At 38.6% G+C, this 13,046-nt stretch overlaps 1 protein-coding gene across 3 annotated transcripts in view; it reads left to right on the plus strand.

Moving 5' to 3' along the window:
- Positions 1–13,046, plus strand: part of UTRN (utrophin) — a 461,667-nt gene that overhangs the window by 352,414 nt on the left and 96,207 nt on the right. For all 3 annotated transcript variants that reach the window (XM_015558521.1, XM_006755401.2, XM_015558522.1), the window contains 3 exons: positions 3,118–3,386; positions 8,833–8,979; positions 11,362–11,440. In XM_015558521.1, the coding sequence (XP_015414007.1) occupies positions 3,118–3,386; positions 8,833–8,979; positions 11,362–11,440 (495 nt within the window). The remainder of the gene's footprint in view (positions 1–3,117; positions 3,387–8,832; positions 8,980–11,361; positions 11,441–13,046) is intronic.

The following is a 13,046-nucleotide window of genomic DNA, read 5'->3' on the forward strand; positions in this document are numbered from 1 at the left end:
CCAAGCAGTAGACCATTCAGTCGACCACTTCACCAATCGCTATGACATGCACTGACCACCAGAGGGCAGACACTCCAACCAGTAGGTTAGCTTGCTGCTGGGGTCTAGCTGATCAGGTCTGGGCGAGATGGGCAAGACATGCCCTGGAACCCTCCCACGGTCTCTTCCCGGCTGAATAGCCCCAATCACCCCAATTGGGACTGGGCAAAATGGGCCAGGCATGCCCTGGAGCCAACCTCCTATGGTCACTCCCCAGCCTCTAAAATATTTCTTCTAATTAATTTCCTTTCAATGTGCACAAATTCATGTACTGGGCCTCTAGTCTATAATATTAAAAGTGTAATATGCAAATCGATTGACTGAACAGCAGCACGACCGTTCAGACGATCAAGCTATGACATGCACTGGCGCCAGGCCAGCCAAGGCAGGTGCAATGCAATTGGTCGGGGGAGGGCCCACCATTGCCCACAATCGCCCCACAGAGGGAGGCCCAGGCTACCGGACAGCAACGCTATGGCGGGTGTGCAGGGCTGGCCCGTGATTGTCCCTCAGATGGAGGCCCAGTCCAGCCAAGTGATTGCACCCCATGCTTGTTGCCTTCAGAGGGAGGCGACTGGTGGCAGGGGAAGGGGGCAGCACCACAAAGATAGCAAGCAGTGGCAGCGGCGGGGGCAGGGCCAGCTGCCAGCAGACCGGGAAAGGAAAGCCCCAATAGGCCCTAATCGCCAGCTAGGCCTAGGGACCCTACCCAAGGGGTCCCAGATTGCAAGGGGACGCAGGCCGGGCTGAGGCACACAACTCCCCTCCCCCATGCATGAATTTTGTGCACCAGGCCTCTAGTATAATAATAAACAGATTATTGGTTTAGTAGGAGGCACTATTTTTCTGACTCTGGTTAGATAACGTTTTTTTTTTTTTATTTCCAGCAAACAGATGGTGAAATAGAGCTTTCCTTTTTTTCTGCGTAGCTGCTTGAGTAGGGACTATATAATATATACTACAAAAGGACTGCTCAGTCAAAAGGTTTTACATAGAAGACAAAAGGTCACAGCCAGTGTCAGGTATTTTGTCATAGGAGAAAGAAGCTATGTCTCAGGTAATTCCATGACTGGCTCAGACACAGCTTTTATTGCATCCAAGGAAAATAATTATACTTAAATTGTCTGTTCTGAAATTGGTACTGTGTGTTTTTTGTTTTTACAAAAGTGAGACATTAGCAATTCAATATATATCTTTTAAAAAGCCCAAGTGGCTTATTAACAAATCCCGCTGTTGCCATTATAGAAATGGTCAATTCCCTTTCTCATCCAGCCATTTATGAATCATTGTTTCAACTCACATATAGCATTTTATATTTATATAAGAATAAATTATATATAATATAAGTATTACATAGTTGCCATTTTCTCAATATCTTGAAGGTATAGGATTTAAATAAGGTTTGCCTAAAGACGTATCTTTTCTTCCAAAGTCCTTTCTCAGGAACCCTGGAATCCTGATGTGTTGCATGGTTTAGGGCTTTTCTCCTGGCTTCTTGGTTCCTCCCCTGACTGTTGTGCTAGACTGTATTCCAGCTTCAGCCTTCCTTGAAGCTGGGTCTTGGGTTCACTTAGTTTTCCATATTTATCATGTGCTGGTACATTTAGTCTACCTATCATAACACATTCTCTCCTGATAATTTTATTGCCAAGGGATTTTTCAAGTGTCTTTATAGCCTCAGAGCACTTCAGCAGTGCAACTCAGAGGTCTATGGTTACTAAATTCTTGAGTCCATTTGGTCCCTTGAGATTTACTATAGCTGCTGTTAAGTCTAAGTATTGATATCTAGAATATTCTGGAAATTTAGATAGATAAAAACATATGTCCAGGCCCCTTTAACTTGACTTCTTAAATAGCATTTAAATAAAGACAGACAGACAAATTTATGTTGAGTATGAAAGCTATAGTTAAGGAGGGCTAGCTGAGTTTGTCTCCCTAGGAAGTTGGATGAACTTGAGTTCATTTTATGGTGATTTGGAACATTTTTGAGATGCAGAGAAAGTTGCTAAAAAATGTGACTGACACAAAAAGGTGGTTATTATCACAAACAAGAATGTGCATTTCTATCTTAAAGTAATTTACAATTTAACTTGATTGTATGTTTCTGACCTGCATCTCTGTTTCCACTGGTCAAGCAAGAAAACCGTCAAACCAGCTGGCTAGGGAAGGAGGCATCCTCAGGTGTTGAGGGAGCGAGGCCCAGGGGGTTTAGCTGGTGATCTATCTAACCTGCTTATGTGCATCCAATTCCTCTGCCCTTTTCTTGTCAGCTTCTCATGTCTTTGTTTCTGACCCTGGGCTTTGAACTTGACTTTCATTTCTGTCATTACCTTTTCCTTGTCTTTTAGACTCTCTCTCTGTCTTTTTGCCCCTGTCCTGTGGCAGGACTTTGCATCATGCTTTCCCTTTCCTGTCTGAAAATCTAACTTTACCTCAGACCTTCTGGAAACCCTCATGAAATGTTTGGGATGGTCCTTGAAATCTTACATCTTTCTCTTGTAACATTGGTTATGTGCTACATTGATCCTGGACTACAGAAGGCACCCTGTATTAAAGATGAGTGCCAAACAAACTCAGCTAAGATAAGTTACTTGTCTTCAGTTACTTTTTGTTTTGTTTTTGTTTGTTTTTTTAAGGAAAATGATAAATTCATCTTCTTTTTGCATAGTTTTTCTTCGTAACTTAAAGTGATTTATCTACTAATTATACTCCCCATTTCTCTGTAGGACAATGGAATGAAACATGCTCTTTGGTTTTTATATAACATGTGAAATACATGTGAAAGAAAAAATGTTATTTTTTTTTACTTGTGATATTTCAAGGTTTGCAAATATAGTAAAATTTAGAAGTTGCTGAAATCACTGGGCCACTTACTACTCTGTAACTATTTTCTTCTTTTGAGAAGCATCAGGGCATTCTTAGAAGAGGTATAGAGACACTCGTTCTTCCCCCGTTTAGTGTAACTCTGCCTCCCAGGACCCTGGTAGCAAAGTTTCAAAAGATGCTCTTCACACTTGACTGTAAGGAATACAAAGTTGATTAAGCTTCCAAATATTCTCTTTTTTTGTTTAATCACAGAATTGACTCCTGAGGAGAGAGCCCAAAAGATTGCCAAAGCCATGCGCAAGCAGTCTTCGGAAGTTAAAGAGAAGTGGGAAAGTCTAAATGCTGTAACTAGTAACTGGCAAAAGCAGGTGGACAAGGCGTTGGAGAAACTCAGAGACCTTCAGGGAGCCATGGACGACCTGGATGCTGACATGAAGGAGGCAGAGGCCGTGAGAAATGGCTGGAAGCCGGTGGGCGACTTACTCATCGACTCGCTGCAGGATCACATTGAAAAAACCATGGTCAGCATCACTGCCTCAGATAAGGGGTTTTACAACATGTTTTTTGGTTAAATGTGGCACAATTAAAGAGTGCCAAATGTATAACTTGTTACAAGGGATTGTTATAAGGTCAATGCCATTACAGCCCCTGCCAAAATCAGGATAGAGATTTCCAGTCACAACAGATGCTTTCCTATGCCCCTTCCCATCAGAATCCTCCCCCCAATAGCAACTCTGACTTTTTTCCATAATTTACGTTATTTTTGAAAAAAATAATATTTTTTTTTACTCCACTGTGCATCCCTAAACACTTGCTTGGTTTTTAAGAAATATTTTAAAGTCCCTTTTAATCTCTAATATTCCCCTCCATCTTTTTCTTTCTTTCTTTTTTTTTTTGCAATGCAATTGTTAAGGCAGCTGAATTGTTTGTTTTATAGTGTTTCTCACAGCTTGGAATTTGCAGAATGTCATCCACATGGTGTAATCTGGCAGATTCCTCTCTACTCTGTATTTGCTGTAAATTGGTATTGAATTTAAGTTTTAGTCAAAAGTATCCTGTTTTACTGGGAATTCTTATCTACATAATATGTATATATAACATTATCTATACTATATAATATACTCAAACATTAGAGTGTATCAATGGAAGATTCGTTTAGCTATAAATTCTGTTTTTGGTCAGGAATAGCCCAAAGTTAAGGTGTTAGATCTATCTTCTGGACCCCCTTTTGATACAGTATTCTAGAACATATCCAGAAATAAAGTTAATGGGATTTAAGCAGTTAGAGAAACAAATAACAGATTTAGAGTATAGTGTGGTTTGTAATAGCATGGTAAACTATATACTGCGTAGTTAGAAATCAAATCAAAGAATGAACTAGTGACAAATCAGAAGGTGTTAATTGGTAATATCTATCATGAATAGGATTTTTATTGCAAAAGTCATCCCTCTTCTGTGCACAGACATTGGATAATGCTTTCCCTTTGTTTGTAAACATGTGACTGAATAGGAAAAGAAGAAAGGTCTAGGTATTTAACTGAATACTTAGATAAATTACATATATGTGGGTGGGGGGTATGGGAATAATAGCATTTATTGAGGTGCTATGTGCCTGGAACTTCCTTAGCAGTTTACATGGCTATCTCTTTTAATCATCACACTAACCCAATAGGATAGGTATTATTATTATTATGCCCATTTTATAAAGGATGGATTTGAAGATATTGCTCAAGCCCACATAGCTAGTAAGTGGTAGAGTTTTCATGATCTGTTTCTTGCTCTTCACTTTCGTTGTAGAGACCTCATTCATAATAACGTAATTAAGCACAATTTTGATCATCTACTTAAATTCAAAGCTTTAAAAGTTACATGTTAAAATTTAAACTTAAAAAAAATATTATTACTAAAAGAGTATTGGTGCCTGCCATCTTTCATTTTAAATTTACACACCGTTCCAGCCACCCAATGAGTTAAGTGAGTTTCTTCCTACAACTCTAATATTTTAAAATCCATGTCTATGGGTGGATCTGAGTTTTGAATAACCAAGTGAAAATAAAGCTCCTTTGGAAGTTGCATACTTCTTGTATTTTACTTTTTATTAATCCTCACCCAAGGATATTTTTAAAAATAATTTTTTGAGAGTGGAAGGAAGGGGAGAGATAGAGAAACATCAATGTGAGAGACATATCGATTGGTTGCCTTCGGCCCTTGACTGGAATCAACTCTGGGAAACTGTATTCCGCAGGCTGATCCTCTAACTACTGAGCCAAACCAGCTATGGCTACTTCCTTTATTTTGAGAGATGGTTTTAAACACTGAAGATCTTCAAGTCAGTGGTCTACAAACGCATGTTCCTTTGGACTGCAAGATGTCTTTTGGATAGAGCAAGAATTTATCCATTTGAATATGAAATATCAGTTTTTAATATAGGATGATTAGTGCTGGATGAAAATAAAAAGTTGCATCAGGTTATTAAAGGACAAAAAGTTTTGGCATTGTTAATCTGATTTGATTAAAGAAATTATCCAGTGCTGCATCCAAATCCTTTTGTTCAAATCTCTGCTTACATGGAAAGCTAGGAAAGTTACAATTAATATTAAGAGAAAGGAATAAACTGTGGATTAAGATATTTTAACATCTTATTAGGAAAAAAGAAAATAAAAACCCAGATCTTACAGTTGGGGCGTTTTACATGTGTTCTAACATATACCCCAAATCCCATCGAAGCTACAGGCAGATGAAAGTAAGTACTGATTATTGCTAAATATTATTCAATATGCCAAAGCAAGTGGGAAACTAAATCTTTGGGGTAATCAAATAATTTTAACTCCCTAAAATTATCTTGTCTTTCTTATTTGCATAATGCACACCTGATTGGAGACCAGTCTGGGTTTCACATCTGCCAACAGGCTGCCAGGCAGTGCCTTTAATACTAGCAGATGTTTCTGTTTTTACGGCCAGAAGACCACATAGATTTTTATTCTCCTATAGGAAAGTACAGCCAGAACATGATAAATTGCTTCTTCGTAATAGAACACATGGCAGATCTGAGATCATTTTAAAACTTGCTTTATTTCTAGCCCCTTAATTTGGAAGCTTCTACAAACCAAACTATATACTTCCTTAAGAGATTTCTTGTTGCCATAAAACACCTGACCACTGCAACAGAAACAAAACCTACAGATCTTGTTTGTCACAGATCTTTTCATGTTTTTACCTGTGGCTTGTAAGAGAAAAACATTATTTTGTCATTCTGGAAGATTTTAAAATCTGTCTTAATGTTAGAATCTAATTTTAAAAGTTTTATCTTCTGAAGGGCATCTTTTGATGTCTTTTGAAGGTCATTTAAAATTTTATAAATCTGAGAATATTTTCTAGCATTTTATTTTTAATCTTTAATATCTATGTTTTGGTATTTTACAAAGATATTGATTTTAAAAGATTAAAAATCTTGAGTCCTCCAAGGAGAGAATATTAATGTATAATATTAAAATCACAACTGAAGAAAACTTGAAGGGTTTAAATTCCGTAGGTATTCTAAAACTGAATCTGAGGGACACCAGGTTTCTTCAAAGTCCAGGCTGAAAAAATTCTCCTTCCCCATCCTAACTCCCAATTCTCTTTGTCGCATGGGTCCGTTTCAGTGATTAATTCCGTAGGCCTATCTTATATTAACACAATGCCTTTGTTATCATATAACTGCTTTCCTCGCTGGGCTGTATGTGTGTGCACCGTCTGACATCAGCCACGGAGAGAAGCTGTCACAACTCCGAGTTCTTTCTTTTTCCATTTTGCAGCAATTCACATGTCTTTGTGGGCTTGCCTTCTTCTACTGATTTTGAAATGTCGATGTCTTTAGAGTTCTGGTGATGTTTCCTACCTTTGGCCCATTGGCGTGCAGGTACATTGCTTCAAATGTATGCACTGCTACCTCCACCATCCGTACTTTTCACTCCGACTCTGGCTCCAGATCTGCCCCCGCTGAGTCCCCACCTTAGCTTCTTTATGTGGCTTTTAGGCATGTTCAAAATTTTGAAACACTGATGCATATTCTCTGATTTGCCTAGAATTAATTTCTTTAAAAAAACAGTTATATTCTTAATATCATTTTGATGTTTATCAATCGTAATGATTATTTTTAGCCAAGGCGCATTATATAAGGAAGAATTCTATAGGGTAACTAGAAAAGTTTTGGAGAAGGAAGGAGGGAAGTAGTTAAAGGGGCTTTCTTTTTATACTCATAAGGAGGAAGCCAAATTAATACTTGTAGTGTTTTAATAAAATGTTATAGTTCCCAAAGCACTTTAATACATATTACTGCATTCAACTTGGAGTGGTGAAAGAGGAGGAGAAAGGGCATATGCGTAGTCTCTTAACGGTGGGGATTGAAACCTGAGGGCTGATGCCAATAGGATGTTCACAACACCTAATACCCATGAGTTAAAATTTAATACATGATTCACTCTAATCTTATGATGTACCAAAAAAAAATAAAATTACACAGTTCTATTTTTAGAACCCATTCTGTTCCCAATTCCATATTGGCTTAATCTTGCTTCAAAAAAAATCATTTTTGGGGGCCTGCGTCAATAGAAAGGAAGTCTGTCCCTCTTGTATTGCAAAACGTGTGCTGAATTTTGCCAGGTGCCTGTCTCAAGAAGCTTCCATTCTACAGGGGGGACATTAAGAATATGGATGCTTATGCTTTTATGTACTAAGAGCTCTGATAAGGAAAGATATTTAAAATGCATAACAACTGGATGGTATGGCACCAAACAATCAGAGTGGCCTCCACTATAAAGCCCAGTTTGTGTGTCAAACAGGTGCAAGTTGAATGTCCTGGCTGGGTTGGAGAAGGTGGAGAGAATCCTGGGGAACCCATGGGAGGGCCCGAGGGAAATCTTTTCTGAAATGGTGTGTATGCGGGCACCTGAGTGGAGTCTTAAAGGATCTAGGCAGACAGTTGGAAAGGGAGGCTTGAACATGAGGCAGGTAAAATTATGTGAGGAATGGAGAAAACGTAGTGTTCGTATTATTCTGCTTGCTCTCACTGTCATGGCCCAAGTATTATTTTTTGTTTTGTTTTTTTCTTTCTCTCTCACATACCCTCCTCATTCCAAACCATACCAGCTCTGGACTGTGCCAGAGATGGCATTTCTCAGTTCTACGCTTCATTTCCCTCTTTTCCTGTATCTATATCAATGATCACAAATGTTTTTGAAAGGGACAGCCTTACCTCTCCAGTACATATAGGCATCGGTTTTGTGGTTAAGGAAGATGGTTTTACTGGCCACTTTTAAAGTTAATTTTCGATGAAAACTTGTTAAAATCAAGTTGTTGCATTGGTGAAAAAATATTAAGGTAGCCATCTGAAGAAAGAAAAGAGAAGGAAATATGGAAGAAATTTAAAGATAGAATCAAGACTAGAAATTCGTAAAGTAGATTATAATGGCAGATATTATCTAGACTAAATCACATATAATGAAAAATTTGAAGGAAATACATACTCACTTCAATGTGTTTGCATTATATCTTTCTCATCGCGTCCTATCTCAGTTTGTCCGTGATATAAAGGAAGACTCTTTTTTTAAAATTTCGTTTTATTGCTTAAAGTGTCGCAGAGAGTATTACATATGTCTCCTTTTTCTCCCCATTGACCTTTCCCCGGCCTCCCCTACTCCCCAGTGTCCTGTGTCCATTGGTTATGCTTATATGCATGCCTACAAGTTCTTCGGTTGATCTCTTACCACCCCCCATCCCCCAACCCTCCCCGGCCTTCCACTGTTGTTTGACAGTCTTTAGCTGGTGGTCTTGATTGCTGAAGACCGGACGTGAATCAGCCCTTCCTTGTTGATTAAATAATTGTCGTTGGCCTCTCAGCTGATCTTGCCATTGGAAAGTTCAAAATACATACCACCTTCCGTTATATTCTTTTCTGATGCCCTCATTATTGTCCTTTTCTTCCAGGCATTTAGAGAAGAAATTGCACCAATCAACTTAAAAGTTAAAACAATGAATGATTTATCGAGTCAGCTGTCTCCACTTGACCTGCACCCATCTCTGAAGATGTCTCGCCAGCTAGATGACCTTAATATGCGATGGAAACTTTTGCAGGTATCATCAGCCTATTCCTCTTCATAATTCAGGCTTAGACCTTGGTGGATTTTTAAACCATACCTGCTATTCTGCCGCATACCATCATTTTTTTCCTTTATTGGTGTGTTTGATAATGGATTCATAGCATGTGCACTCAAAAGCCTCATTTATTTATGAGTATAAGTTTTAATGTAATTTTTGATGTACTATTCGTATGATATTTGTAGAAAATTGCAAAAGGTCAAATAAATCACAGTAATTGAAACATATGGTAGGTCACAGAAACATTTCCCCATAATGGCTTATAAAGGAGTCATTTTTCTTACTTTAATCATGTATTTTTTTACTTCTTTTGAAAACTTAAGAAAGTCTTCATCTTTCTTATTGCAACCGCTTGTTCTTTAGGTATCTTGCTCAATTTTTACAGCCAGCACATTGGTACTATTGTGGTGTTTACCTTTAGCTCGGAGATCTTAGCTGCTGTAATGCAGTTATTTTAATGACTCTATATCTTACTTGCTTGTCTCAGATTTAACCCAGAAGAACTAACCCAAACCCAGAAGAACCCTCTCGAGTATTACTAGGTACCAGCATTAGCCAGCCACTGCCCTTTGGACCATCTTTGTGGAGCTTTGACACATTCAGGGGCCAATACCCAAGAGTCATAATAATCTTTTTTTTTGAAAACTAGCAGAATCATTTGAGTGGGAGAGTGAAAAAAATAATTTTTACTAATTCCTCTCTATATTCTGGGCCTAAAATGTGATATTTAATAATATAAATATGTAATTTTGAGGTGGCACACAGAAACATTTGAAGGCATAATAGGTTTCCTGAATTAATTCAAACATTGAAACACACAATGGGTTTATATTTTCTTCATGAAATTGAAGTGGTACGAAATGAGTTCTATAGTATTAAACATTCCTTTTTGTCTTTGAAAGAGTATTAATAATCTGGGATTAGTATGGCAGAATACTAAACTCAATGCCAATGTGCTTTTCTAATGAGTGGAAGACAGAAATGTTTGACCAATACTCCTTTTTTTCTTCTGTTTTATTTCTTGAATTCATCATTTTTATGTAGGTATTCCTGGGGTCCATCTTGATTTCCTTCCCATTCTGCTTCTGTTATCACCATCTGAAAAGATTAGAAGTCAGGGAATATGCTATGCTCAAAACAGGATATGTGTTCTGCTTTCTTTATTTCTGAGCCTGGTGACTGCTAGAACTCAGATGCTAGTTGCTGGTTGAATAAGAGAGGGAAATCTATGCTGCCAGACAACGCTGTTAAATTTCAGAAGTAGCATCTTGTTTTCTCCTCCTAAATGTAAAGTGTGGCATAGGAGTACTTTTTGGCCTTAACAAAAATAAGTACTTGCTCTGCAACTTAAATAGCCACCCAGGAGAAACTAAAGCTGCCCAGTGAGCCAGAGATATGCACGTTTCATTTAAAGGCAGCTGAAAATAAGATCGGCAGACTAAGTGGAACAGCTTACATGCACTATAGAGGCAAAGACCAGGAAAAGAGACATGGAAATGTCAGTAGGCTGTGTGCATTTGTTATTGATTGGCAATAGTTTCTCAGTGTACCAACTCTTTGCGTTTTCATAATGTAGAGAGTTAACCATACAATCTGTGTAAACGAATGCAGAAGCATATTCTTCTGTGGGTATATGAATACCCCCAAATCAAGATGATTGGACACAAACTTGGAGGAAAATAAGATATTCCATACTCATCTGTCTTATCTACCTGTCTATCCACCCATCATCTATTTGTCTGTCTGTCTGTCTATCTATCTATCTATCTATCTATCTGTCTATCTATCTACCATCTAATTCAGCCATCTTTCTATCTTTCTATCTATTTTCTCCGTTGGAATATTTTAGATCTTCATTTTCTCCCCATAACACTTTTTGCCACCTTTCTTACAAGAGAGAGATGAATAGCCACTGACCCCGTGGCCACATCTTCTCTTAAGATGTTTATGACCTTTACTCTCTTGAGGCAATGTAGAGTGACAGCAAAGGCATAGATCCTGGCACCCAATGAGCTGGTTATGAATATTAGCACTATGCATACTAACTTTATGTCCTGGACACCTCTGTATGTCTCAGTGTCTTCATCTGTAAAATGGTGATCGTAATAAATAATGCCAATTATGTTGATTATGAGGATTAAAAGAGTTCATCCCTATAAATTGCTTAGAAGAGTGCCTGGCACTATTCGCTGTCACTTGGTACCAAAAGGAGTCTGTTTTCATCCCAGCATTTTGATTTTAGAGATAGAGGAGGAATCTGTACAAGCAATCATATCTGGGGCAGTAACATCTTTTATAATAACGCTTAAATCAGGAACATTATTAAAGTTATTATTTTGAAATCGAATTCTTTTGCAGGTTTCTGTGGACGATCGCCTTAAGCAGCTACAGGAAGCCCATAGAGATTTTGGACCATCTTCTCAGCATTTTCTCTCCAGTAAGTACTAATAAACGTGACTGAGCTCATGAAATGGATGAATCAGCACGCTTTTTCACTCAAGAAGCAATATTTTTTCTATAAATATGTTTACTTATATTAGATCAATGTATTGTTTATTGGTTCTTATTTATAATAACCTGGTAACAATTGGTAAATCTTTGAAGTGGAGCCAAGGTAACTTGTCTTTAGCTGTGGCATTCCACTGAACCATCATCCTAATCTATAAAGAGCCAGGGTCCGTACATCCAAAATGACTGAACGGGCGACTGAACACCAGGTTGCGCACACAGCAGGCTCAGGTGGGTGGGGACTGGCGAGCGGGCTGAACTGCTGACCTCTCGGTCCCTCCTGGGTCGCGGGCACCGTGGAGACCCAGCATTGACTGCCATCCAGCGTTGACTGCCACCGCCAAGGCGGGTACAATGCGATTGGTCGGGAGCCCCGCCATCATCCCATGATCGCCCCACAGAGGGAGGCTCAAGCCACCGGCCACAGGGTTCCCCGATCGCCCCAAAGAGGCAAGAGGGTAGCCTCGGCCTCCCTTTTTGGGGTGATTGCAGAGCCTTCTGGATGGTGGCAGAGCCTGGGTCTCCCTCTTCGAGGCAATCAATCACGGGGCTCCCGGACTGCAAGAGGGCTCAGGCCAGGCTGAAGGACCCCCCCACCCAAGTGCAGGAATTTCATGCACTAGGCCTCTAGTCTATTATAACTACTATAGTGTCACAGCATCATTACTATTCACATGCAAAGGTTATGAACTTTTTCACAATAAATAAATCATTTTTGTATCTTAAGATTTTAAATTAATTTTTCTCTTTTAAAAAGCACTATTAGTTTAAAATGCACCTGTGCCTTTCAAAGTAAAACTTCATTCCCCACAAATGTTTAAATGAGAAGATTTTGGGTTGTTAGGCTCACTGCAATTCTATTTAGCTTTTCTCCTGGTCAGGTGTTAGAGACTTAGCCAAAACACATATGCAGATTTCCATGTAATCTTCTCCAGCTGAACTTTTTTATTTTATAGACTGTTGATGAGATCTTGAATAAGTAATTGGAGCCCCTACTCTAGCCTTCACTGCCGAGGAAGCCAGAGAGCATAGGAATCAGTCCCCCAGATTGGGGATAACACAGTAATTCTGCTTAAAGTTAATTTCTTTATCTTAAAATTATTATGATAATACTTATTTCCTCTATCATCTTGAAAATTAAATGAGAAAACATGTTGTGTTGCACAAGGTACCTAACACAGTTCTTGGCACAAATGTTTTCACTAAACATTAATTCCTTTCCTTTCATTGTCTCTGGCAAACATATGTAAGAACAGAGTTTGCTTATTTCAGTTTAGGGGAAGTTTAAACTTAAGGCAAAGTGTATTCCCCAGTTGTTATAACTTCTTTGTATCTACAACCCTAGAGAGAACTGAAGTAATACCTTGTCTCCAACTAAATTGATTACAGTTATATTTCTCTTAACCTTTTGTCATGGTTGATAATCTGCTCTACCTCCAAGTCAAGGTCAGGCTTTTCTTTCACAATTTCAAGAGTAATCCTAATTAGTCATTTCTGCCCAGCACACCCCTAGTGCTCAAGCTCTCTTTTCCTCC

Source organism: Myotis davidii, unplaced genomic scaffold, assembly GCF_000327345.1.
Source record: "Myotis davidii unplaced genomic scaffold, ASM32734v1 scaffold292, whole genome shotgun sequence".
NCBI lineage: Eukaryota > Metazoa > Chordata > Mammalia > Chiroptera > Vespertilionidae > Myotis > Myotis davidii.